The sequence below is a fragment of the Pomacea canaliculata genome, linkage group LG3, assembly GCF_003073045.1.
Source record: "Pomacea canaliculata isolate SZHN2017 linkage group LG3, ASM307304v1, whole genome shotgun sequence".
Lineage (NCBI taxonomy): Eukaryota > Metazoa > Mollusca > Gastropoda > Architaenioglossa > Ampullariidae > Pomacea > Pomacea canaliculata.
The window spans coordinates 6,015,224-6,042,557 of NC_037592.1; the positions used below are offsets into that span (position 1 = coordinate 6,015,224).

The window sequence follows — 27,334 nt, forward strand, 5'->3', positions numbered from 1 at the left end:
GATGATGTATAATTTAAACAGTTGAAAGCAAGTGACTGTTTAGTATGCACACATCGATGGAGGAGTTCATTGCATTATAAAGTGTCTACACACATGCTAAACACACAGAGTGGCATTTAGAGAGGGCAACATTGTAGTTATATATGAAAACTGCTTTATACATTGGCTGAACATGGTGATTCCAACACACAAAATAAAATGTCATTGACCAGTGACAACATTAGTAATACCAGAGGTCAACTTTAAGTCTGCTAAGTTACAAACCAAGTGCTCAGTAACAAAAAAAGTGGTACATCGTAAAAGAATGATGGCTTGATAAAAAAATCCTAGTTTCCTACATCTATTCTAGGACCATACCCTTCACACTCACACACCTTTCACTTAGTATTCAGCAGTTGAAATGATAAAGGAAAATGATTTTGTGTATATATTATTTATTGCTTCTGCACTTTTGGAATAGCATTAGGTTTGCCTGAATTTCAATAAAACAAGTTCTCCTGCAGCGACATGTTCAGATATTGAGTAAATGCCAATTTCCTGACAAGTTACTAATTGCAACAAAAACCCAAATTCTTCTGCTTGACACCAATGATCTTATAACTAACATGGGCAATTTTGTTCAAGCTGTTCCTATCATGGGCAGACAAGCACATCATTTGTCATGTTTAACCAGTGCTTGTATTTGTGGGGATTTCATTTTATAACTACTTTAAGAATTCTTGAAGAAATATTTTGTGTAATGTAGCACTACTCAGTTCATCCCTTACATCGATCTTCACCAATGCACTTAGTTTATGTTTTTCAGAGTGTCATCAGTTTGTGAAGCTTATGCTTCAAGAATCTTTATTTTTTTCACCCTTTCAAGGGTATTGAGATATTCAAAATATACATACATTCACATGCATTACTATATATCTTATATGCAATCTCCCTCACATACACACACACATTCACTGGTCAGTTTGTAACAGTTAATACATTAAAAGCTAATTTTTTGCCTCACTCACTTGTTCTTTCCTTCTTCTAGCCCTTTAATGCAAATCGCATCACTGTATGTGTAATCAAATAAATCAAAGTATATAAACACATGTAAACAAACAAAAAGTTTTGGAGGGGATGTTTCTGCCCCTCTATTTCATTCTTACCTAACACATATATATACACATACATTCTTACTTATATCTGCATACATATATAAAATCCCCCCTTACACACATACTCGCTGATGCTTATATATACACAAGCCACATGCACACACACATATATATAAACTCCCCCCCCCCGACACACACACCTACTCATATCAGTATATATATATAAAATCTCCCTCACACACGCACACACATCTGCTTATGCATACATGTGTAACCCCCACCCATCCACACACACAGCCTTATATCTGCTTTATACATATATGTAACCACCCCCCACGCACATACACTCATCTCTGCCTTTATATATATATACATGTAACCTACCTTACACACATACTCACATCTGCACATATATATTTATCTAATACCTCCTGACACATACACACACCTACTTACTCATATGTGCATATATATATTTAAAAATAATACTCTTACACACAGTCTCATACCTGCTTATGTATATATACACAAACATACACATGCACACGTCTGCTTATATATATATCCCCGGAATCCCCCCATCTGCATATACATAAAATATCCCCCAAAACACTCCCCCTACTCACTTATATTTGCATATATAAATATAATTCCCCTCCACTCATGCACACTTGTATCTGCTTATGAATACAAATTTCACCCCCCACCACCACCACACACAGCCTCATATCTGCTTATATGTATATACCACCAACACACACCTACTCACTCATATATGTATATATAATCCAACTACACACACACACACAAACAGCCTCATATTTGCTTATTTATAACTTCTCCCCCCTCCGGTACACACAGTCTTATATCTGCTTTTATATATATGTAATCCCCCCCACATATATCTGTATATATAAAATACCCCCTGACACACACACACCCTTACTCACTCATATTTGCATGTATAATATAAAATCCCCCTCCCTCATGCACACTTGTATCTTCTTATATACACATGTACTCCCACCACCACCCAACACACTCATATCCATATATATTTAATACCCCCCAACACACACATCTCTACTTATATATGTAAATCTCCCCACATACATATATTTGCTTATAGATATACTACCCACATCCACACACGCATATACTCATATTTACTTATGTATATATATGTAAACCTCCCACCTCCACACACATATACATATTCTCTTATTTCTTCTAGTTTACCGTCCTAGGTAAACAAACTTAGCTCATCTAATAAGGGTCTGTTTATTGTTGATGTCAGTAAAGAATGGAACTTTTAGGCATTGAGATTGTGAGTAAATTAAAGTGATAAATTATTTCTACATTGGTCAGCAAATTTTTGTAGAGTTGAATAGATAATGAAATTACAAAGTATTTAGAGCCTTTCATTTCTAGGGTTTCATTTTGTCTACATGTTTCTTGTTACATGTTTTGTACTGTAGGTTTGTTTTGCAATACTTCACGTGTGGGTGCATTCAACAAAACATTTACAAGCGCCTTACAATTTAAATTCAAGTATAATATTATGTCTAAATTTACTTTATTTTCCATTGGACAGTGGCGTAGGAACCAGGGGGGCAGCGGGGGCAGCCACCCCCCACAAGGAAAATACAGGGGGGCAGGAATATCCTTTTGCCCCCCAAATATTTGAGACGTAATTCCTCACAAAGAGCAAAGAACAGAAGAAAGGTAGGGGAACGTAGAGAGGAGACGGTCATCACCGTGCGAGTGCGAACGCCGTTCACTGTCAGCAGGGAGTTTGCCCCCCCCCCCCAACGCCGAACATCTTCCTACGCCACTGCATTACTGATCATTACCCATAATTTGTCACCAAGAGGCTAGCCGGGTGGGAGTACGGAAAAGAAGGTAAAAAAAAAATAAAAAAAAAAGGTGTGTTGGGGACGGGATCTGATCTCACGGCTACCGACAACTTATAACTTCAAAGAAAGTCCTTTCCTTGTTGTCCTAACGATGGCGCCGTCAAATATACTCGGTTTAGAAAAAATCCCGAGACTAAGCTAAACATTTGTGTTTGTCTCGCCTACTGGTTGCTAAAGAAAGGAAAGGGTGCTGTACTTTGAAACATTGTCTGACGGGAAAACAGTTCCAGTCTTGACCCTGGCAGTTCCCCTTCTTCTCAGATTTTATCTCATCGAATGTCTCGCTTCAACAAAGGCTTCATGACCAGCCGGCCAATTTCCGGTAAGTGGATTATGAAACTGCTATCTTAGGAAATAACGATGATGATACATTAAGTGGGCTAACTGTGAGTGGTTTACTGGCTCTAGGCTCCTAGAAGAGCTTTTTCTTGTCACTGGGCCAAGCGAACGTGGAACTGAGAGCTGCTATGAAGTAGTAACCACAAGGCTTTATATCAGTTTCATAAGGCTTGATGTAATTTATATCAGCTGCAGGTAATTCTTTTCCGAACTGAAAAGGACAAAATGAATGTCTCTGCCCTGTGACTTATATGTCCTGCATGTCTCCTTTACAAACATTTGACTGCAAAGGTTCGACAGCCACAAACAAATCGCAAACGTCTCACTTTCGAAGAGGAGAACCATCTGTGATATCATTTGTTTTAAATCGGAGAGGGAATCAACACCACGATGCCCAAACAACAAGGAAAGTGGAGAAGAGAAGACCGAAGAAGAGGAAAGATACAGGGAGGAGGATACATGGAAAGTGTGGACAGCGCTGGTGTGATTAACTCCCCATGGGGCTTTGAGGAACTGTGAAAAATGGACAGAACTGGTGGCGAGGTCACCGTTGGTCAACGAGCATGAAAGCTGGGGGTCACATGACAGTGATTTGTCACTGGCCACCTTACAAACTCAGCTTCATCTCCATGTTCCGGTGAGATGGTCGAGGAACTCGGGAAAATGTGCTTCTGGGGAAGAGATGGAGATGAGAAATGATGTTACAAAACCAGATGCGTAGGTAGAAATAGTAGGTTGCCATGAGAACGCTGCGGTAGGTAGAAGTGGTATTCGAATATTAACGTCTCTGTGGTAGGCCTGTAAGTCCAGATGTAACTGTGCTTTCAACATGATCATAGACTTACAAAATGGTGGAAGCAGCACACACACACACACACAAACCCACTTATCTTTTTAGTCTTCTTTGTCCTCCTAGTGCCGCAACCATACCACCCCAGCGGATCCGGTTCTGGGCCGAGGATCGATCTCCTGGTCTGTCTCCGAACCCTGCGTTTCATCTGTGGGTTTAAGTCCAGAACTTGTCTCGTTAAACTCGGTGTCAAATTGCAATAAAATCAAATTGTCAACCGTACACTGCAGTCTATGCAAAAACTTATTAAATACATTTTTTACTGAAACAAGGATATCGGCCGGCAGCTCTTCCTTGCGATGTAAGTGTAGAAGCAGGACTGAAGTATCGTTGGAAGTCAGAGAAACATTGCAGTGTACTGCTGACGTCAAGCAATGTCTGTAAGACACAATAACAAACACGTTAATGCTTTGTACAAAGCCAGGATAGTGTGTTTTCACGAGCAAACCTTCGATGTCGCAGTTGAAGATGTGAAATATTTTCACGGGTGAGTCCCGTGCTGTCCTGGTGACCGTTAGCACGGACACCTCGTGTCGCGGCCTAGTGTCGCGTAGTCACTGGGTCAGTGAAACTTATTCTCTCCCTTGTCTTGCTTGTGTCTTGCCGTCCACACAAAGTCCTCGACATTATGGGATAGCAATTGTCATGAACTGTGGAGGGCCGGGCCATCTTGTCACTTATTTCTTGTTGGTGTTCTTTGTAGGGTACTGTTGTCCGTTTTCGATGTCCTCCATTGACTGGGCAGGCAACTCTGACCACGCGTACAATGATGTCTGGAGGGGAGAGGATCGGGTAGGTTGTTGCCGTCTGTCACTCCGATCTTGTTCACTCCATTGAGTATGACGTGTGTGTTCCTGGCAGTTGGAGGTACCTAGGGAGACAGTAGCAGAGTGTTTGTGGTCCGTCGTGCACTAGTCATCTTCGTTAACAGCAGCCTCGTTGTCGATGACGTCACCGGTTCTGAGGCGTGTGCGTCTCGGTTCAGCGGATATGTTCATTGTTGTAAACGGCGAACTTGACTTCTTCACGAACTTTAGACACGTTAGTTGGCAACGGCGGTATAGCCTGGTGGCTACCGACAAGGTCTGAAGACTGAAAGGTGGTGTGTTCAAATCCGACAGTGACAAATCAAGTGAGTGAGTGAGTGAGTGAGTGAGTGAGTGAGTGAGTGAGTGAGTGAGTGAGTGAGTGAGTGAGTGAGTGAGTGAGTGAGTGAGTGAGTGAGTGAGTGAGTGAGTGAGTGAGTGAGTGAGTGAGTGAGTGAGTGAGTGAGTGAGTGAGTGAGTGAGTGAGTGAGTGAGTGAGTGAGTGAGTGAGTGAGTGAGTGAGTGAGTGAGTGAGTGAGTGAGTGAGTGAGTGAGTGAGTGAGTGAGTGAGTGAGTGAGTGAGTGAGTGAGTGAGTGAGTGAGTGAGTGAGTGAGTGAGTGAGTGAGTGAGTGAGTGAGTGAGTGAGTGAGTGAGTGAGTGAGTGAGTGAGTGAGTGAGTGAGTGAGTGAGTGAGTGAGTGAGTGAGTGAGTGAGTGAGTGAGTGAGTGAGTGAGTGAGTGAGTGAGTGAGTGAGTGAGTGAGTGAGTGAGTGAGTGAGTGAGTGAGTGATGTGAGTGAGTGAGTGAGTGAGTGAGTGAGTGAGTGAGTGAGTGAGTGAGTGAGTGAGTGAGTGAGTGAGTGAGTGAGTGAGTGAGTGAGTGAGTGAGTGAGTGAGTGAGTGAGTGAGTGAGTGAGTGAGTGAGTGAGTGAGTGAGTGAGTGAGTGAGTGAGTGAGTGAGTGAGTGAGTGAGTGAGTGAGTGAGTGAGTGAGTGAGTGAGTGAGTGAGTGAGTGAGTGAGTGAGTGAGTGAGTGAGTGAGTGAGTGAGTGAGTGATGAGTGAGTGAGTGAGTGAGTGAGTGAGTGAGTGAGTGAGTGAGTGAGTGAGTGAGTGAGTGAGTGAGTGAGTGAGTGAGTGAGTGAGTGAGTGAGTGAGTGAGTGAGTGAGTGAGTGAGTGAGTGAGTGAGTGAGTGAGTGAGTGAGTGAGTGAGTGAGTGAGTGAGTGAGTGAGTGAGTGAGTGAGTGAGTGAGTGAGTGAGTGAGTGAGTGAGTGAGTGAGTGAGTGAGTGAGTGAGTGAGTGAGTGAGTGAGTGAGTGAGTGAGTGAGGTGAGTGAGTGAGTGAGTGAGTGAGTGAGTGAGTGAGTGAGTGAGTGAGTGAGTGAGTGAGTGAGTGAGTGAGTGAGTGAGTGAGTGAGTGAGTGAGTGAGTGAGTGAGTGAGTGAGTGAGTGAGTGAGTGAGTGAGTGAGTGAGTGAGTGAGTGAGTGAGTGAGTGAGTGAGTGAGTGAGTGAGTGAGTGAGTGAGTGAGTGAGTGAGTGAGTGAGTGAGTGAGTGAGTGAGTGAGTGAGTGAGTGAGTGAGTGAGTGAGTGAGTGAGTGAGTGAGTGAGTGAGTGAGTGAGTGAGTGAGTGAGTGAGTGAGTGAGTGAGTGAGTGAGTGAGTGAGTGAGTGAGTGAGTGAGTGAGTGAGTGAGTGAGTGAGTGAGTGAGTGAGTGAGTGAGTGAGTGAGTGAGTGAGTGAGTGAGTGAGTGAGTGAGTGAGTGAGTGAGTGAGTGAGTGAGTGAGTGAGTGAGTGAGTGAGTGAGTGAGTGAGTGATGTGAGTGAGTGAGTGAGTGAGTGAGTGAGTGAGTGAGTGAGTGAGTGAGTGAGTGAGTGAGTGAGTGAGTGAGTGAGTGAGTGAGTGAGTGAGTGAGTGAGTGAGTGAGTGAGTGAGTGAGTGAGTGAGTGAGTGAGTGAGTGAGTGAGTGAGTGAGTGAGTGAGTGAGTGAGTGAGTGAGTGAGTGAGTGAGTGAGTGAGTGAGTGAGTGAGTGAGTGAGTGAGTGAGTGAGTGAGTGAGTGAGTGAGTGAGTGAGTGAGTGAGTGAGTGAGTGAGTGAGTGAGTGAGTGAGTGAGTGAGTGAGTGAGTGAGTGAGTGAGTGAGTGAGTGAGTGAGTGAGTGAGGAGTGAGTGAGTGAGTGAGTGAGTGAGTGAGTGAGTGAGTGAGTGAGTGAGTGAGTGAGTGAGTGAGTGGCGTGAGTGAGTGAGTGAGTGAGTGAGTGAGTGAGTGAGTGAGTGAGTGAGTGAGTGAGTGAGTGAGTGAGTGAGTGAGTGAGTGAGTGAGTGAGTGAGTGAGTGAGTGAGTGAGTGGTGAGTGAGTGAGTGAGTGAGTGAGTGAGTGAGTGAGTGAGTGAGTGAGTGAGTGAGTGAGTGAGTGAGTGAGTGAGTGAGTGAGTGAGTGAGTGAGTGAGTGAGTGAGTGAGTGAGTGAGTGAGTGAGTGAGTGAGTGAGTGAGTGAGTGAGTGAGTGAGTGAGTGAGTGAGTGAGTGAGTGAGTGAGTGAGTGAGTGAGTGAGTGAGTGAGTGAGTGAGTGAGTGAGTGAGTGAGTGAGTGAGTGAGTGAGTGAGTGAGTGAGTGAGTGAGTGAGTGTGAGTGAGTGAGTGAGTGAGTGAGTGAGTGAGTGAGTGAGTGAGTGAGTGAGTGAGTGAGTGAGTGAGTGAGTGAGTGAGTGAGTGAGTGAGTGAGTGAGTGAGTGATGGTGAGTGAGTGAGTGAGTGAGTGAGTGAGTGAGTGAGTGAGTGAGTGAGTGAGTGAGTGAGTGAGTGAGTGAGTGAGTGAGTGAGTGAGTGAGTGATGAGTGAGTGAGTGAGTGAGGAGGTGAGTGAGTGAGTGAGTGTGAGTGAGTGAGTGATGTGAGTGAGTGAGTGAGTGAGTGAGTGAGTGAGTGAGTGAAGTGAGTGAGTGAGTGATGAGTGAAGTGAGTGAGTGAGTGAGTGAGTGAGTGAGTGAGTGAGTGAACTGAGTGTGAGTGAGTGAGTGAGTGAGTGAGTGAGTGAGTGAGTGAGTGACATTGAGTTCACTCACTTCTTAGTGAGTGAGTGAGTGAGTGACATTACTAGTCACTTTCTTAGTGAGTGAGTGAGTGAGTGAGTGAGTGAGTGAGTGATGGCTACCGACAAGGTCTGAAGACTGAAAGGTGGTGTGTTCAAATCCGACAGTGACAAATCAAGTGAGTGAGTGAGTGAGTGAGTGAGTGAGTGAGTGAGTGAGTGAGTGAGTGACATTACTAGTCACTTTCTTAGTGAGTGAGTGAGTGAGTGACATTACTAGTCACTTTCTTAGTGAGTGAGTGAGTGAGTGAGTGAGTGAGTGAGTGAGTGATGGCTACCGACAAGGTCTGAAGACTGAAAGGTGGTGTGTTCAAATCCGACAGTGACAAATCAAGTGAGTGAGTGAGTGAGTGAGTGAGTGAGTGAGTGAGTGAGTGACATTACTAGTCACTTTCTTAGTGAGTGAGTGAGTGAGTGACATTACTAGTCACTTTCTTAGTGAGTGAGTGAGTGAGTGAGTGAGTGAGTGAGTGATGGCTACCGACAAGGTCTGAAGACTGAAAGGTGGTGTGTTCAAATCCGACAGTGACAAATCAAGTGAGTGAGTGAGTGAGTGAGTGAGTGAGTGAGTGAGTGAGTGACATTACTAGTCACTTTCTTAGTGAGTGAGTGAGTGAGTGACATTACTAGTCACTTTCTTAGTGAGTGAGTGAGTGAGTGAGTGAGTGAGTGAGTGATGGCTACCGACAAGGTCTGAAGACTGAAAGGTGGTGTGTTCAAATCCGACAGTGACAAATCAAGTGAGTGAGTGAGTGAGTGAGTGAGTGAGTGAGTGAGTGAGTGACATTACTAGTCACTTTCTTAGTGAGTGAGTGAGTGAGTGACATTACTAGTCACTTTCTTAGTGAGTGAGTGAGTGAGTGAGTGAGTGAGTGAGTGATGGCTACCGACAAGGTCTGAAGACTGAAAGGTGGTGTGTTCAAATCCGACAGTGACAAATCAAGTGAGTGAGTGAGTGAGTGAGTGAGTGAGTGAGTGAGTGAGTGAGTGACATTACTAGTCACTTTCTTAGTGAGTGAGTGAGTGAGTGACATTACTAGTCACTTTCTTAGTGAGTGAGTGAGTGAGTGAGTGAGTGAGTGAGTGATGGCTACCGACAAGGTCTGAAGACTGAAAGGTGGTGTGTTTCAAATCCGACAGTGACAAATCAAGTGAGTGAGTGAGTGAGTGAGTGAGTGAGTGAGTGAGTGAGTGAGTGAGTGACATTACTAGTCACTTTCTTAGTGAGTGAGTGAGTGAGTGAGTGACATTACTAGTCACTTTCTTAGTGAGTGAGTGAGTGAGTGAGTGAGTGAGTGAGTGAGTGATGGCTACCGACAAGGTCTGAAGACTGAAAGGTGGTGTGTTCAAATCCGACAGTGACAAATCAAGTGAGTGAGTGAGTGAGTGAGTGAGTGAGTGAGTGAGTGAGTGAGTGACATTACTAGTCACTTTCTTAGTGAGTGAGTGAGTGAGTGACATTACTAGTCACTTTCTTAGTGAGTGAGTGAGTGAGTGAGTGAGTGAGTGAGTGATGGCTACCGACAAGGTCTGAAGACTGAAAGGTGGTGTGTTCAAATCCGACAGTGACAAATCAAGTGAGTGAGTGAGTGAGTGAGTGAGTGAGTGAGTGAGTGAGTGAGTGAGTGAGTGACATTACTAGTCACTTTCTTAGTGAGTGAGTGAGTGAGTGACATTACTAGTCACTTTCTTAGTGAGTGAGTGAGTGAGTGAGTGAGTGAGTGAGTGATGGCTACCGACAAGGTCTGAAGACTGAAAGGTGGTGTGTTCAAATCCGACAGTGACAAATCAAGTGAGTGAGTGAGTGAGTGAGTGAGTGAGTGAGTGAGTGAGTGACATTACTAGTCACTTTCTTAGTGAGTGAGTGAGTGAGTGACATTACTAGTCACTTTCTTAGTGAGTGAGTGAGTGAGTGAGTGAGTGAGTGAGTGATGGCTACCGACAAGTCTGAAGACTGAAAGGTGGTGTGTTCAATCCGACAGTGACAAATCAAGTGAGTGAGTGAGTGAGTGAGTGAGTGAGTGAGTGAGTGAGTGAGTGACATTACTAGTCACTTTCTTAGTGAGTGAGTGAGTGAGTGACATTACTAGTCACTTTCTTAGTGAGTGAGTGAGTGAGTGAGTGAGTGACATTACTAGTCACTGACAAATTCTTAGTGAGTGAGTGAGTGAGTGAGTGAGTGAGTGAGTGAGTGACATTACTAGTCACTTCTTAGTGAGTGAGTGAGTGAGTGAGTGAGTGACATTACTAGTCACTTTCTTAGTGAGTGAGTGAGTGAGTGAGTGAGTGAGTGAGTGAGTGAGTGAGTGAGTGAGTGAATTACTAGTCACTTTTCTTAGTGAGTGAGTGAGTGAGTGAGTGAGTGATGACATTACTAGTCACTTTCTTAGTGAGTGAGTGAGTGAGTGAGTGAGTGACATTACTAGTCACTTTCTTAGTGAGTGAGTGAGTGAGTGAGTGAGTGAGTGACATTACTAGTCACTTTCTTAGTGAGTGAGTGAGTGAGTGAGTGAGTGAGTGAGTGAGTGACATTACTAGTCACTTTCTTAGTGAGTGAGTGAGTGAGTGAGTGAGTGACATTACTAGTCACTTTCTTGAGTGAGTGAGTGAGTGAGTGAGTGAGTGAGTGACATTACTAGTCACTTTCTTAGTGAGTGAGTGAGTGAGTGAGTGAGTGACATTACTAGTCACTTTCTTAGTGAGTGAGTGAGTGAGTGATGTGAGTGACATTACTAGTCACTTTCTTAGTGAGTGAGTGAGTGAGTGAGTGAGTGAGTGACATTACTAGTCACTTTCTTAGTGAGTGAGTGAGTGAGTGAGTGAGTGAGTGACATTACTAGTCACTTTCTTAGTGAGTGAGTGAGTGAGTGAGTGAGTGAGTGACATTACTAGTCACTTTCTTAGTGAGTGAGTGAGTGAGTGAGTGAGTGACATTACTAGTCACTTTCTTAGTGAGTGAGTGAGTGAGTGAGTGAGTGACATTACTAGTCACTTTCTTAGTGAGTGAGTGAGTGAGTGAGTGAGTGAGTGAGTGACATTACTAGTCACTTTCTTAGTGAGTGAGTGAGTGAGTGAGTGAGTGACATTACTAGTCACTTTCTTAGTGAGTGAGTGAGTGAGTGAGTGAGTGAGAGTGACATTACTTAGTCACTTCTTAGTGAGTGAGTGAGTGAGAGTGAGTGAGTGAGTGTCATTACTAGTCACTTTCTTAGTGAGTGAGTGAGTGAGTGAGTGAGTGAGTGACATTACTAGTCACTTTCTTAGTGAGTGAGTGAGTGAGTGAGTGAGTGACATTACTAGTCACTTTCTTAGTGAGTGAGAGTGAGTGAGTGAGTGAGTGACATTACTAGTCACTTTCTTAGTGAGTGAGTGAGTGAGTGAGTGAGTGACATTACTAGTCACTTTCTTAGTGAGTGAGTGAGTGAGTGAGTGAGTGAGTGAGTGACATTACTAGTCACTTTCTTAGTGAGTGAGTGAGTGAGTGAGTGACATTACTAGTCACTTTCTTAGTGAGTGAGTGAGTGAGTGAGTGAGTGAGTGAGTGACATTACTAGTCACTTCTTAGTGAGTGAGTGAGTGAGTGAGTGAGTGAGTGACATTACTAGTCACTTTCTTAGTGAGTGAGTGAGTGAGTGAGTGAGTGAACATTACTAGTCACTTTCTTAGTGAGTGAGTGAGTGAGTGAGTGAGTGAGTGACATTACTAGTCACTTTCTTAGTGAGTGAGTGAGTGAGTGAGTGAGTGAGTGAGTGAGTGAGTGAGGACATTACTAGTCACTTCTTAGTGAGTGAGTGAGTGAGTGAGTGAGTGAGTGACATTACTAGTCACTTCTTAGTGAGTGAGTGAGTGAGTGAGTGAGTGAGTGAGTGACATTACTGTCAGTCACTTTCTTAGTGAGTGAGTGAGTGAGTGAGTGAGTGAGTGAGTGAGTGCATTACTAGTCACTTCATTAGTGAGTGAGTGAGTGAGTGAGTGAGTGAGTGAGTGACATTACTAGTCACTTTCTTAGTGAGTGAGTGAGTGAGTGAGTGAGTGAGTGATTGACATTACTAGTCACTTTCTTAGTGAGTGATGTGAGTGAGTGAGTGGTGAGTGACATTACTAGTCACTTTCTTAGTGAGTGAGTGAGTGAGTGAGTGAAGTGACATTACTAGTCACTTTCTTAGTGAGTGAGTGAGTGAGTGAGTGAGTGAGTGACATTACTAGTCACTTTCTTAGTGAGTGAGTGAGTGAGTGAGTGAGTGACATTACTAGTCACTTCTTAGTGAGTGAGTGAGTGAGTGAGTGAGTGAGTGACATTACTAGTCACTTTCTTAGTGAGTGAGTGAGTGAGTGAGTGAGTGAGTGACATTACTAGTCACTTTCTTAGTGAGTGAGTGAGTGAGTGAGTGAGTGACCATTACTAGTCACTTTTCTTAGTGAGTGAGTGAGTGAGTGAGTGAGTGACCGTGAGTGGAGTGACATTACTAGTCACTTTCTTAGTGAGTGAGTGAGTGAGTGAGTGAGTTGAGTGAGTGACATTACTAGTCACTTTCTTAGTGAGTGAGTGAGTGAGTGAGTGAGTGAGTGACATTACTAGTCACTTTCTTAGTGAGTGAGTGAGTGAGTGAGTGAGTGAGTGAGTGACATTACTAGTCACTTTCTTAGTGAGTGAGTGAGTGAGTGAGTGAGTGAGTGACATTACTAGTCACTTCTTAGTGAGTGAGTGAGTGAGTGTGAGTGAGTGACATTACTAGTCACTTTCTTAGTGAGTGAGTGAGGAGTGAGTGAGTGAGTGAGTGGTCACTTTCTTAGTGAGTGACATTACTAGTCACTTTCTTAGTGAGTGAGTGAGTGAGTGAGTGAGTGAGTGACACTAGTCACTTTCTTAGTGAGTGACATTACTAGTCACTTTCTTAGTGAGTGAGTGAGTGAGTGAGTGAGTGAGTGACATTACTAGTCACTTTCTTAGTCATTACTAGTCACTTTTCTTAGTGAGTGAGTGAGTGATGAGTGAGTGAGTGACATTACTAGCTTACTAGTCACTTTCTTAGTGAGTGAATTACTAGTGTGAGTGAGTGAGTGAGAGTGAGTGAGCATTACTAGTCACTTTCTTACGTGAGTGAGTGAGTGAGTGACAGTGAGTCACTTCTTAGTGAGTGAGTGAGTGAGTGAGTGAGTGACATTACTTAGTCACTTTCTTAGTGAGTGAGTGAGTGAGTGAGTGAGTGACATTACTAGTCACTTTCTTAGTGAGTGAGTGAGTGACATTACTAGTCACTTTCTGAGTGAGAGTGAGTGAGTGAGTGAGTGAGTGACATTACTAGTGTGTGAGTGAGTGAGTGAGTGAGTGAGTGAGTGACATTACTAGTCACTTCTTAGTGAGTGAGAGAGTGAGTGAGTGAGTGAGTGACATTACTAGTCACTTTCTTAGTGAGTGAGTGAGTGAGTGAGTGAGTCATTACTAGTCACTAGTGAGTGATGAGTGAGTGAGTGATGTCATTACTAGTCACTTTCTTAGTGAAGTGATGAGTGAGTGAGTGAGTGAGTGAGTGAGTGACATTACTAGTCACTTTCTTAGTGAGTGAGTGAGTGAGTGAGGTCCAATCCCTCAGTACTAGTCATTACTAGTCACTTTCTTAGTGAGTGAGTGAGTGAGTGAGTGAAAATTCACAGGCCCGATGTGTCTGCATATCTTTGTCTTTTCAGCACAACCTTGAGCAATGAAATTTTGTTAGGTGCTCGCCGATGCGAACCATCGGTGACTCTCGTCACAGGGACTCACAGCACTAATAACAGTCGATTTGTCTACATCAGTGAATTCTCCACACACTTCTTGATAGTTTAATATGGCAAAATATCGTCATTCATGAGCACTTGTAGTGACGATGTTTAGTGTACCTTGCCGACTGGTGACAGCGATCTCGCATGCCACTACAGCGGTCAGCGCTAGAATGTTCTCTTGTCTAAAATGAAGTTTGCAATACAGTTTTTAATTCATCCAACACTTCAAACGGGTGCGATCTGTCACCAAACATCCAAACAATCGACGTTGTTGCTAGTAAACACAGTGAAGGCCGCCATTTTTCCTCCCGAATAGCGAGTTACACAGCCCCGGGGCCGCCGATAACTTTATACGCGAGAAGCCAGACCGGACAGCTTCTCCGGGCTCTCGTGCATACGAATTTTTCGCTCCTATCCACCCGGATGAGCTCTATTACCGATTAGACCCCTTCTCCGGTCTACATGCATACGGGGCCTGATGACAACATGAGGTCATCAAGCAACATTTATTTATTCGAAAGAACTCAGTCACTACATTCATTGGAGGATATAATGTCACTATGTGTCACAGTCATGAAGCATCTCACCTATTTTATTATTTCTCTTCCTAAACCTTTTTCTATGATGCTTAACTTTTGCACAGAATCGATATTATGCTAGCATATATATATATCCTGTAAAATTAAACAAAAAAAAAAGTATCAGATATAATTACTAGGAGATGATCTGTGTATAGCAACTCTTTCAGACTAAAATCTTAGCAAAGGAACATGGTTGGCCTGTGCTGAACACACTAGTGGACATTGGTTACAGGTGTAGGGCAATGAGGCAGCCATGATAGATATTAATAAAATCATCTTACACTCCCTTTTTATGTCTTCTTCCTATTTTACTTTTACAAAGAAAAGAGTCCTACAGGTATTCCTTAAAAATTGACTAGTGCTACTTTTTTTGTGTGAAGTATAAGATAAAAGAAATACAAAGGACATGAGAACTTTTATTTTTTCTCAGCTTCTTGGAAGACTTGCTCGCTTGTGTCATAAAGGAGAAGGAGGCTGGACGATGTTCCTTCTCCGCAGAGTTTTTTAAGTACATTATGGACACGAAACAGAGTCTGACTAAGCTGTGTGGAGGGAATGGTCTGTATTTTTTTTTTCTTTCTTTTAGGGATAATTAAAAATGAATAAAGAACGATGAATGATCTATTAATCCATGGCAATTTGCATGAGACCTGTTTATTTTTTTTTTTTTTTTTTTATTAAAAAACTTTTAGACACAGTACATATTAAAATAGTCTGTCACATCCCATCTCATTGCGGATTAGCAACACAAATTAAAATTTTTTCTTAATTCCTAGCAAACGTGTTCGGCCAAGGATTGCAAGAACTGTAAACATCCTCATCTTGGAGCATGGATAGCGGCAAAACTTACAGATAGACACCTACTGGTTGTTTGATGGAGTGAAGACAGCAGAAATACGAGCAGTGGGACCGTCAGCTTTAGTTTGGGCAACATCATTTATCTTGAAAAATCTTTGATATGTAGTCGCCGTAATATTTGCTTTTCTTATAATCTTTGTGTTTGTGTTGTGACACTGCCTCATGTGATGTAGTATTTGAAAATGTTTTGTGAACGTTGTTAAATCAGAAGTAATCTTTATCAGAAATTTTAACATAAAAGAACGCTTTTATTTTATTTGCTTGATGGTTTATCTTTGCAAATAACATTTTGACTGTGTTGAGATTTCTTATATCGCTTGCTTTCCTTGTATCACACAACAAATGAGTACATCTTGATTTTTATATTATTTTATGATTTTATCAACCTAAATTTGAAATTGAATTGGCTTGAATTGCTCAGTGGTATTGAAGTTAACATTCACAGACGTAGCCTGAGCAAGGGAGGTAACTGAGCTCGCGGAACACAGACAACTTTGCAGCCGAAATAAATATTGACAAAGAAAAAGGTAGTCTCTGTAAACATGCGAATAATAAACAAGACTAAGCGACAGAGTGAAATAAGATAACACTTTCTCTGTCCCAGAGGGCAATTCGATTAAAAATCCACACCTGGATTAAAAAAAACATTCTACTTTATCTCGTCATTGGTTATCTCTTAAACAATGATTGGAAACTTTCTATATTCTGAAGAAAAAATGAAAAAGGATTGTCATTGTAAACGGTAAAACAGTAATGGTGTTAGTCAGACCATCTTCGGGACAGTAACCGACATAGGGTCATTGCTCGCAGCTTCAGGAATCACCTTCAGCACGTAATTTCTCTGACAATATGGCATTAGTTTTCATTTGGTTTATTTTTATTTGTTGGTTTTAAAACAGTATTAAAATCATTTACACACATCATACATATTAAATAAATATAAAATCAGGAAATATGCTTATTTAGGGCTCATGGGTAGATTCGGCAGCTGACAAAAATGTTCTTTTAAGCACACATGGAAACTTTGTGTCAATCTGAACTTTTATTCTTTAGTCACAGTCTGGTTCTTTCTCGTGAGCCTTAATAGAATGTAGAGCAGCGAGTGTCGACTATGCTGACACGCCTATTTACGAGTTACACACCTGCAAACTCCTGAACAGAGAGGGCTGACGAGGCAGACACACCTGACTGCTGACGATACGCTTCATGTCCCCTAACCGCAGGTGCTGACTGGGTAGGTACACCCGGCTGGCGACGATACATTCCAATAACCAGGAACAGCGGGTACTGACTGACCTAGCTGCTGACGATACTCGCTTCCAATCGTCTTTCCTTCTCTCGTTCATTCATCCTCCTGGGTAATTGACTATACCAGGTAATTCCTCCTCCGAGGTAATTCCTGAAATGCTTACTTTGCTACTGAATATTCGTATGGACCTTTATCACGGTTACAACAACAGATAAAAAACACTTTCCATTTCCACCTATAAACACATATTACATAATTTTACACCATTCTTCCACTGAAATGTAAATATCCAAAGCAAAAAAAAAAAACAAAAACAATAAAAAAAACAAAAACAAAACCAAAAACAAAATAAAGCAAAACAAAAACCAAACAACTGGTCTAATACCTTGACTAGGTAAGAAATTATTCCGATTCCCCGATCTCTCCCACTCGAAATTTCTGCTTCAAGGACTTGCGTGGGAATAACCAAACTCCGTCTTGTCCCCAACTACAGGGGTTCAGAGAACCGCTCGCTCACTCATGCAGTGCTTTTCTTAGAACGTCCTCACTCCCACGTATTACAACTAGTACACGGTGAAGGGGATAATCTCTGCCTCCCAGCAAACAGAGGCGTCAACCCACCCACACCAACGATTCTACCAGTAATATATCATAACACTCCGTGGTTATACCTACCCTTCTCCGCACCCATCCCCCATCACAGGGTCATGCTAACTACCCTTTCCGTCGATGATCCAATCAGAAATGAGCACGCTAGTGCACAAAGGTCATTCCATGCACTGCAGGTACCCAGCCCGTCTTTACGGTCCAGTACTTTTCAGGTTAGCGGAACCGCGGTTATTTGGGAAATCGGTTCTAGTTGAAATCAGGGTGTATATATACAGTACGAACCCAGTGCACTACTTGCATTCCCGGTCGAGTACCATAGGTAGAAACTTTTTTCTCTCATTCAACAATCCGTCTACTAGCCAGCCTCTTTACCTTCAAACCAACCAGTTCAAGTGATCAGTCAACTTGTTCAACCTATCAACCAATCAACCCGATCGGTCTCTGCTGGTGAGGAGAGTCGATTGTCGATGTTTGCTGCTGAGTCCCGCATCACGATGACAATGTTGACAGCTATTGTGGTCTTCACCTGCACCTGGCTGTTTGCAAGTAAGCAAGACCTTTGACTTTTTGACTTATGTCGGCTAAAACAGGTAGGTACACCACTCAGGGCGGGTTGTACTCACAGGGCGCACTTACAGAGTGGTGGTCTTGAGAATGGACTTTATTTCATGAGTACCTCAGTCGAAAGAAGAATAACTGCAGTTGAAGTCAATGACAACAACACCGACACTACCGGGATGGAGATTTGATGATCCATAGTTTTGTACTTACGGTTGTGACTCACGGAATATTTTCACGTGAATATTTAACTTTCTTATTTAATTATTAAATTTATTTATTGGTTCAATGAGTGTATTACGATTAATTTATCAATCAAATTGCAATGTCTATTTATTTTGATTAATTTTTATTATCTAAGAGTGCGTCTGTTTGTATACAGTGTGAACAGATAACTTGTAGTTATGATTTATTGACAAAATATTTAAAATTGGTTCTTGAGAGATAATGAGCTTCTATACTTCTATAGTTGTCTTCTGTATACTTCTATACTATATATATATATTTAGGCTATATACTTCTCTAGTTTTCAAAAAACTCTGACTCTAGCTGTTGGAATGTGTTTGGGCATCACCTGGACACCACTATTTACTTTGTATTGTTATCTCCAAGAGTCTCCCTTCTACCTTCCACCCACCTGTCAGGTGAAACTCTCCGAAGGGGGCACTGCGATGAGGGTGGTGTAGATGCTGGAAGCTGTTACAGCTTGAAGTTTAGACCGAAGAACAAAATACGACTAGAAGAAGGTGCTACATATTTCTTGTCTACATCAGTGTTTAATGGCGTGTCGCCATTCATCAAACCTTTTAGCCGAGTGTTTGAAACCCTCCACCTTATAAGTGAAGGTCTGATTTGGCAGCCATTCAGGTGTCCATGTGTACACCATGCACTTGTGAAATTGAAAAAATGAACTTTTCCTCAACAAAAGTAATTCTTATAAAGCAAAGACGGAGAGCAAATTTTTTTTAAAAATGCTTAATTTCAATAAGTCAGTCTTTGATACTTCTGGATTCTGACACTTCTGGTCGTAATGAGTTCTTGTAGAAAACTACTTTTCTACTATTTTTAGAAGCAAACAGTGGTTTTAGTTGCTGGTTCTTCTACAAGATGAGAAATAGAAAAGAGAACGGTTGAAAGCTTTTGCCCAGTTTCTAGATCAGTGGTTCCTAACCGGGGTTCGATCGAACCCTAGGGGTTCAATGAGTCGGTCTCAGGGGTTCGGCGGAGCCTGCGCCACGGAGGTCAAGACATACCCGCAATTCGTGATGACACTAAAGAAGGGTTCGGTGAATGTGCAAATGAAACTTGTGGGTTTGGTACCTCAAACAAGGTTAAGAACCACTGCTCTAGTCTTTATGAGGTCACAGTCACGCTTGGTGAGGGTTAAGGCGTGAGGGCAATAGAAAAAGGAAGGAAGAATGTTACACCTGATGCACATTTAGTCAGGTAGTTTACACTTGACAACATTTATAAGGCAAAAAACACACACAAAACTTGCCAACAATAAGAATAGAGTGAGTGGGCTCAGGTAGACTGGAAAATCAGTCAAACCTGATTAGGCTTTTTAAAGAAAAAACCGGGTGTGCCTAAGGGTTTATGACCAAACCACAGGAGCCAAGAATAGATAAAGAGAGCGCAGTAGGTGCACCTTTTGTAAAAAGCCAGGTAGCTTCGCAGGATCCTGTCCTCCTGTCTGCTTGTCCCAAGTGGATTGCTTCACATCTTTTCATCCCTACCCGCCTACACGACAAGCTTCAAAAGGTGAAAGGTGGATCGTGCTACACCCTCCACTGTGAACTGTATCAGCCGCCCCCTCCAAGCTCGCATTGACTTCAATATCCCACAGTGTGTTGTTGTCTTCACGGATTGGTCCTCTCACACCTGTCTGACTTATTGAAGTCGGTCTCTCCGGTCTACTTGTGTTGGCCTCCTCTCTGTGCCCTGGATCAGACGGGAGAAATTCAGAACACTTCTTTCTTTGTCAGGCCCAGCCCACTTTCTCTCCGAACTGTTCAGATAGGGCCTCAAGACCTTTCTCGTTGGCAAGTATCTTGTTTGACTAGTTGTACACTTCTGCTCTCTCCTCTGTTTTGCTATGTGCAAGTGTATGTTACCGTTTCTTTGAGGCTTACGATTTTGTTGGTTCTTCTGTGACCTTTCGTGTGCAGAACATTGAACTCGTGACCACATGAAAAAAACGCTTTGCGGTTGTTGTTGTTGTTGTTGTTGTTGTTGTTGTTGTTGTTGTTGTTGTTGTTGTTGTTGTTGTTGTAATTATTATTATTATTGTAGAAAAAATATTAGTGTGAAATAATGTTTTTTTCAGATGCAGACCCCAAACCGTGTCCTCAAGCCTTTGACTGTATAAAGGTACATGATGAATGGTATGGTATTTTTTCTTTGAGTTTTTATCTTCTTATTTCCATCCTTTTAACGGGCAATTTTCAGGATTATATAAGAGATCAAAATCACACAAGTCTTTATGCAATATGACAGTTTTATGCTTGTATGTGTGCGCATACACTTGTACAGTAGATTATATTGGAATGACAGCAAGTAATCGCTGTTAGATAGTTCTTAGTATGTATGCACTGTAGTCCTCAAACACCTGTTCTCTCCCTTACTTAGTATACATTGTCACGTAACCGCCCCCGCGTCGCTCACATGGCTGGCACAAACACACAACCTGTTATTTTCTGTATGAAGTAAATTAGTTTGTTTTGTATCCTTAAGTTTGTCTCTGTCATTGCTGTGTGGTCTGCGCTCAGCTGCGGTTCAATTGGACTGAGAAGTTGCAAGAAAAACATCTCATACGTCTCTAACACCCACATAAAATAGGGGCATAGATTAGAATAAATAACATAAAAAACTACCCTGTGCAGAGACGAGAGACCAAGTGAACACAAAGAGGACACAACACGCACGCACTGCGAGGTGGCAGGTCTAATGTCCGGTCAAGGTGCGGCTTGCACTTGTAGCAAGACAGCATCTCCAACCGAGACTCGAACTCTCAGTGAGGTATGCAGACACGTGACCGACATGCTGACCATAAAAAATAACTGTCCCACCCCTAATATAATTAGTTCATCAACATAAAGTGTAAATGTTTATTAACAAAGTACATTTACAACATAGCTTATGCGTTTATCTACACTACACAGTGTGTATGTGTATGTGTAACACACAATACATGTAATGAGGTAAAGCACACCTCACATAGAATGTTGTGTATAATGAGATTACTTTGTATACAATCTTTTTAGTATATCGGAAGCTACCTTCACCTGTCTGAGGAACCTGCGTGGAACTTGCGATGTGGACGAGAGCAAAGTGAGCTTTAGCGAGCTGCTGCCGTATTTCGAGAAAATATGTAATGGTAAGGGTAGTCAAACTGATTGTGATTAAATACTTTATTACTAAATAGTCATTGCACTGTTTTCATCTATTGCCTTCCACTTAGAAAAAAGAAAAAAAGACTTTAGAAGAGATAATGCTAAAGACTTCTTAAATACATACACAACTGCAGCATCTACCAAGCATAATAGACACTGAATTTTTTTTTTATTTTTAGCATTTTTTAAAAAAGATTCTGCAAGGTAAATGAATCGAAAATTTCTCGAAATGACACACTCCTGCAATAAAGAAACAGTTGAAGGACAGTGGAGGAAGTGATTGATTAATTAATTGATTGATTGTCATCTTTCAAAGATTCTTTCTCTGACTTTCACACGTGTGACGCCGTCGGGGGCTGCCTTGAGAATATCACAATATCTCAGATCATGGAAGCACCTCCAGACCAACGGAATGCAACGTCTGGACTGTTGGTGTTATCCGACACCTACTGTAGGTAAGACCTGATGACAGCATCGAGTGATCAAATAGCATTTATTACTTCAAAACAGCTCAATCACTCCTTTTCATGGGTTGATATAATGTTATAGGACGAACGTCTTCTGCCATAGTGTCACAGAGAATGTCACTCTGTGTCAGTTTGTGTCACAGTTAGAAACTGTCACGAAGAATCTCAGTATTTGATTTTTTTCTTAACTGTGATGCAATACTTTTGTACAATATTGATATTGTACGAGCACATGTATATATATATATGTAAAATAAAAAGGAAATCATCAGATATAATTACTAGCAGATGATCTGTGTATATCAACTCCTTCAGCTAAATCTTTACTACTGAAGGAGGTAGGCCCGTGCTAAACACACTGGCGGCCATTTGTTACAGGTGTATGGCAAGGAGGCAGCCATGATAGCTATTAAAAAATTGGTCTTACACTTATGTTTTTTCTATATTTTTAAAAAGAAAAAAGTCCTACAGATATTCCAGAAAATAATAGATTAGCGCTACTTATTGGGTGTGATGTTTAAGATGGAAGAAATACAATGGTTAAAACAAATTTTGATTTTCTTCAGCGATTTGCAAGATTTTGCCACTTGTGTGATAAACGAGAAGGAGGCTGGACGATGTACAATCTCCACAGAGTTTTTGAACTACATCATGGATATAAAACAGAATCTGGCCAAGCTGTGTGGAAGCACTGGTATGATTTTCTTTATTCTTTCTTTGCCTTTTCTTTTTCAAGTCTGTCACATGAAGCAGCACACACTATAACTACTAAATATCGGTACCCCTGAGATGGAGGGGCCTGCTCTGACTTGTTGAAAATAATAAACACTCGACCTTTCCTGTCACCCGAATTTAGTGAGTTTCTGTCTGACCCGCACATTAAACATGTTTTGGGTATGCTTATAAAATCCAGACTTCTCCCCCGTTCTCTATACATATATACACACACATACTTGTTAACTAAAAAAAATATAACCACCAACCAACAGACTTAGTGTATAACACGCTTTGTGAAATCAGTTGTTTGTTTATGATGATGGATAAAGATAGGCGATGAAAGTTTGATTATGGATAAAAATGAAGGATCGAGCAGGATTGCGGAAAATGAAGAAAGTGGATTAGGGATGATTAAACATGAATGAATGAAAGAAGATTACTTTATATTTGTTGCTTTGTGTATATCAATTTGCATGAGACTAACGCATGTTTATTATTTTATTTTCTCATAAGTAAAACTCACCGACACGTGACAGGTCAAAATAGCTTTGTCACATCTCAGTCTATTCTGTGATGTTCTTGTTCCTGATTTTGAAAATTTTAACTCTGCTTACTTTTCAGGGTCTGTAGGTGGTCTCGTGGTTAACACAGTTCTTATTCTGATTGTTTCCGCCATCGCAAGTTTTGCAAAATAAAGCCCAAAACTCAGAAGTGTTCTGATTTTCAATATATATGAACTGAAAACAAACCAAAGAAGTTTTTATCATTTATATGTAGTCACTATAAGATTGGCTTTTCTTATAACCCTTTGTTTGTGCTAAGATACATATCTTCAGCAACATGTCAAACTCTTTTCCTTTTTTCAAAGCACTGCCTGATGTGATGTAGTATTTTAAAATGTTTTGTGAGCGCGGTTAATCAGAAGTAATCTTAATCAGAAATTTTAACATAAAAGAACGCTTTTATTTTATTTGCTTGATGTTTTATCTTTGCGAATAACATTTTGACTGTGTTGAGATTTCTTATATCGCTTGCTTTCCTTGTATCACACAACAAATGAGTACATCTTGCTTTTTACATTATTTTATGATTTCAACAACCTAAATTTTAAATTGCATTGCAGGGCTTCTGCTAAGGCAAAATTCTTTGGGGTCCCTGGGACGCCTTCTTCAGATTTTTAAGGGGTCCCTGTTCTTCGCCCAAATTTGAAGGGGACCCCATTGACGAAAATTGAAGGAGTCCTCCGAACTTTTAATGCGTACTGTACGCAATTTTTTGCGTAAGCAGAAGCCCTGGCATTGACTTGAATTGCTCAGCGGTATTGAAGTTAATATTCACAGATGAAACCTGAGCAAGGGAGGTAACTGAGCTCGCGGAACACAGACAACTTTGGAAACCTTTACTATCTTCGATGGAGAGAACTAGAAAGGGCTGAAAATGTTTTCTTCTTTCAATCAAACACGCTCACTTTGAAACTCTCACCATAACAGCTTCGTTCTGCTATTTTTTTCCCTCATACTTTAAAACAATTTCAAACCTCCATGTTATCTTCTTGAACAGAGAAATAATTTTTTCTTTTAATAAAAACATTGAAGCAGGCCGTTGTTTACGTTCTTCTGTAGTCATTTATACTTCTTTTCCTGTTGCTTCTTCATGCATCTATGAAACCTTTGAACATGAGAGAGAGAGAGAGGGGGGAATGAGCTAAAATTTGCACTTGCAGCACAAGCAAACAAACAGTGGGATTTGGCATTAGTTTTCATTTGGTTTATTTTTATTTGTTGGTTTGGAAACAGGATTGAAATCATTTACTCACATCATACACATTAAATAAATATTAAATCAGGAAATGTGTTTATTTGGGGCTCATGGGTAAACTCGGCAGCTGACAAGGCCTTTCTTAAGGCTATAGCTCAACTGCTTTAGTATCAAAACAGTTTTTCAGGTAGGATATTCTCGCCTGGCCTGTACCTGATATCCAAAGAGGATGGAAAAATAAACCATTGGCTGGGTGTGACTCCTCAGCAACAATCTTACAAGTACTGTAAAAGCTGCGCGGGGCATGGGTTTTACCTATTCTTTCAGTACCGATGAACTTAACGTTCACAGATTTAATTTACCTGAGTAAGAAATGGGAGGTAACTGCGCTTGCCGTACAGAGCTCGAGTTGCGTACCCTCGTTACATTTAGGAAGTACGGATTGGACGAAAATGTTCTTTAAAGTACACACGGACAATTTGTGTCACAATGAACTTTAATGTTTTAGTCAGTCTGGTTCTTTCTCGTGAGCCTTAATAGAATGTAGAGCAGCGAGTGTCGACTATGCGGACACACCTGTTTACGTAATACACACCTGTTTACGTAACACACACCTGCAAACTAATGAACAGGGAGGACTGACGAGACAGACACACCTGACTGCTGACGATGCACTTCAGAGTAGAGTACACCGTACGTTCTGACTGGGCAGATGCGCCCTGCTGGCGACGATACTCTTCCAATCGTCTTTCCTTCTCTCGTTAATTCTTCCTCCCAGCTAATTCCTGAAATGCTTACTTTGCTAATGAATATTCGAATGGAACTTTTTCACGGTTGCAACAACAACAACAACAACTAAACTCTTTCCATTATCATAACTTATGCACAAATGGTACATAATTTTACATCGCTCTTCCACCGATATGGAAATAGCCAAAGCAAAAAAAAAAAATAAAAAAAAAAAACCAACAAAACAAAACAAAACAAAACAAAAAGCCATGACTATGGAAGAAAAAATTCCAATACCCCGATCTCTTCCTTTCACAATTTCTGCTTCGAAGACAGACGGGGGAATAATCAAACCATAAGGTAGATATAGAGAGGCTGCACTCTTGTAGCATCACATTACAAAGGGACTCAACTTTTCTTAACAAGTAAGGACAAAGAAAAATTGCAGCCTCTCTATATCTACTCTCTCTGACCAAACTCCGTCTTGTCCTCAACTACAGGGGTTCCAGGAACCGTTTGCTCACTCGTGCAAGATTTTCTTGAAACGTCCTCACTTCCACGCATTGCAACTAGTACACGGTGAAGGGAGATAATCTCTGCTTCCCAGCAGACAAATGCGTCAACCCAACCCCCCCCCCTACCCAACGTTCCTAACAGTAACAGAGCATAAATCTCCGTGTGTATACCTACCCTTCTCCACACCCATCACTCCATCACAGGGTCATGATGACTTTTATTTCCGTCGATGATCCAATCAGAAATGAGCACGCTAGTGCACAAAGGTCATTCCATGCACTGCACACGCCTACCCGGTCTTGTGCTTTTCAGGGTTAGCGGAATCGCGGTTTTTTGAGAAATCTGTTCTAGTTGAAATCAGGGTGTATATATACTGCAGGTAACCTGCGAACGGCTTGCATTCCCGGCTGAGCACCCAGGAAGAAAGATTTTTCTATCATTCAACCTTCCGTCTACTAGTCAACCTCTTTACCTTCAAACCAACATCGATTCTCGATGCTTGCTGCTGAGTGCCGCATCACCATGACAATGTTGACAGCTATCGTGGCCTTCACCTGCACCTGGCTGTTTGCAAGTAAGCAAGACCTTTGTATTATTGACTAATGTCGGCTAAAACAGGTAGATACACCACTCAGAGCGGGTTCTAATAACATGGCGCACTTACAGAGAGGCGGTGGGGAGAATGACCTGCTGTTTTGTTTTGTTTTTTAAATAAGGAGTGCTAGGAAGAATATCAGTTTGATAGAATAACATTTGGAGGACATATTTCGTCTGCTAGAAGGTTGACTTCACCACACTATAGCTTTTTAGTGCATGTATTAAAGGGAAACCCCATCATTCGAGGGCGCATTTGCAGTGACCAGATAGCTAACGGGAAAGTAGAGAGTGGTTGATGGGCGGGGTGCTGAGGAGGGGCTGCGATGGTAGATGGGGAATGGGCTGTGGAACAGTAGTAGAGCGGGCCACAAAAATGGTCTGTTTTTTTTTTTATGAATACTGGAAAATATCATTTTCACAGAAAGACATTTACACCTTTCCTCTACTTGTAAATTCACTTCACCACTTGATTTTCTCAGTTTATGTCTTTTAGTAAAGCTCCATTATCCGAGAGCTAAACGTCAGGTAAGTAGAGGGTGGGGAGAGAAGGGGAGGGGAGGCGTTGGTGAATGGGTATGCATGTGTATGCATGATTATTAATTTTTATTTGAAAAAAAAAAATTCAATTAGCCTCCGGCTCCCTTAATCTTTCCTCGTGGGAAAGGAAAATTAAAAATAAAATTAAGGAGGAAACTGCTCGTGTTTCTGTCACTTTTGGGTCAAACAGTCTGCCAGTCAAACTATCAAGGATGAACATGCGAGGGACGTTGGGACATATTTCTGCGCTTGAGAATAGTTAATGAAAGTAAAAAATAAATTTAATAGTCGATGTTTTTTGTTTTTTGTTTTTTTGAAGGAACTTTTCTTTTTGTTTGTAGCACAAAGTATTTGAGAGTAATTTGAATCACACCCTAGGACTGAAAAAGGGAGAAATAAAGCACAAATCACTGATTTGCCTATATGGTTTGCCATTTCTTTTTGTTTTTTCTTCTTATCACTTCTTTCGTTTCTTTTTTACGTCTTTTTCATTACACACACACAACTAGCCAACAATTAGAAGATAGTGCGTGGGCTGAAAAAGATGGAAATTCACTCAAACCTAAATTAGGTTTTTTAAAGAAAAAAACCGGGTTTGCCTAAGAGTTTATGACCAAACCACACGCCAAGGATAGATAAAGAGAGCGCAGTAAGTGCACTTTTTGTAAAAAAAAACCCAAAAACAAAAAACAACAAAAAAAACCCCAAAAACATGTAGCTTCGCAAGTGTAGTCGCGTCCCAACCTTCATGTCCTTCCTGCTTGTCCCGACTGGATTACTTCACATCTTTTCGTCCCTAACCGCCTACTTGACAAGCTTCAAAAGGATTAAACTAATCCAAAGGTGAAAGGCGGATCATGCTACACCCTCCACTGTATCAGCTGCCCCCTCCCACTGACTACAAGATCGCA

General features: G+C 41.6%; 1 protein-coding gene across 9 annotated transcripts in view; it reads left to right on the top strand.

The window, feature by feature from the left end:
* LOC112559908 overlaps positions 1-27,334 on the top strand; it is a 43,244-nt gene that overhangs the window by 11,317 nt on the left and 4,593 nt on the right. For 3 of the 9 annotated variants that reach the window (XM_025231395.1, XM_025231392.1, XM_025231394.1), the window contains 7 exons: positions 14,867-14,994; positions 15,213-17,698; positions 20,037-20,094; positions 20,974-21,086; positions 21,419-21,557; positions 22,136-22,263; positions 22,908-23,030. The exons of 1 other annotated variant lie outside the window; for it this stretch is intronic. In XM_025231395.1, coding sequence (XP_025087180.1) covers positions 17,620-17,698; positions 20,037-20,094; positions 20,974-21,086; positions 21,419-21,557; positions 22,136-22,263; positions 22,908-22,981 — 591 coding nt within the window. In that variant the 5' untranslated portion in view covers positions 14,867-14,994; positions 15,213-17,619 and the 3' untranslated portion in view covers positions 22,982-23,030. Of the gene's footprint in view, positions 1-14,866; positions 14,995-15,212; positions 17,699-17,736; positions 17,925-20,036; positions 20,095-20,592; positions 20,729-20,973; positions 21,087-21,418; positions 21,558-22,135; positions 22,264-22,907; positions 23,031-25,528; positions 25,864-27,334 lie in introns of those variants that run through there. 5 more of the 9 variants (XR_003098437.1, XR_003098439.1, XR_003098438.1 and 2 more) reach the window with 5 other exon arrangements.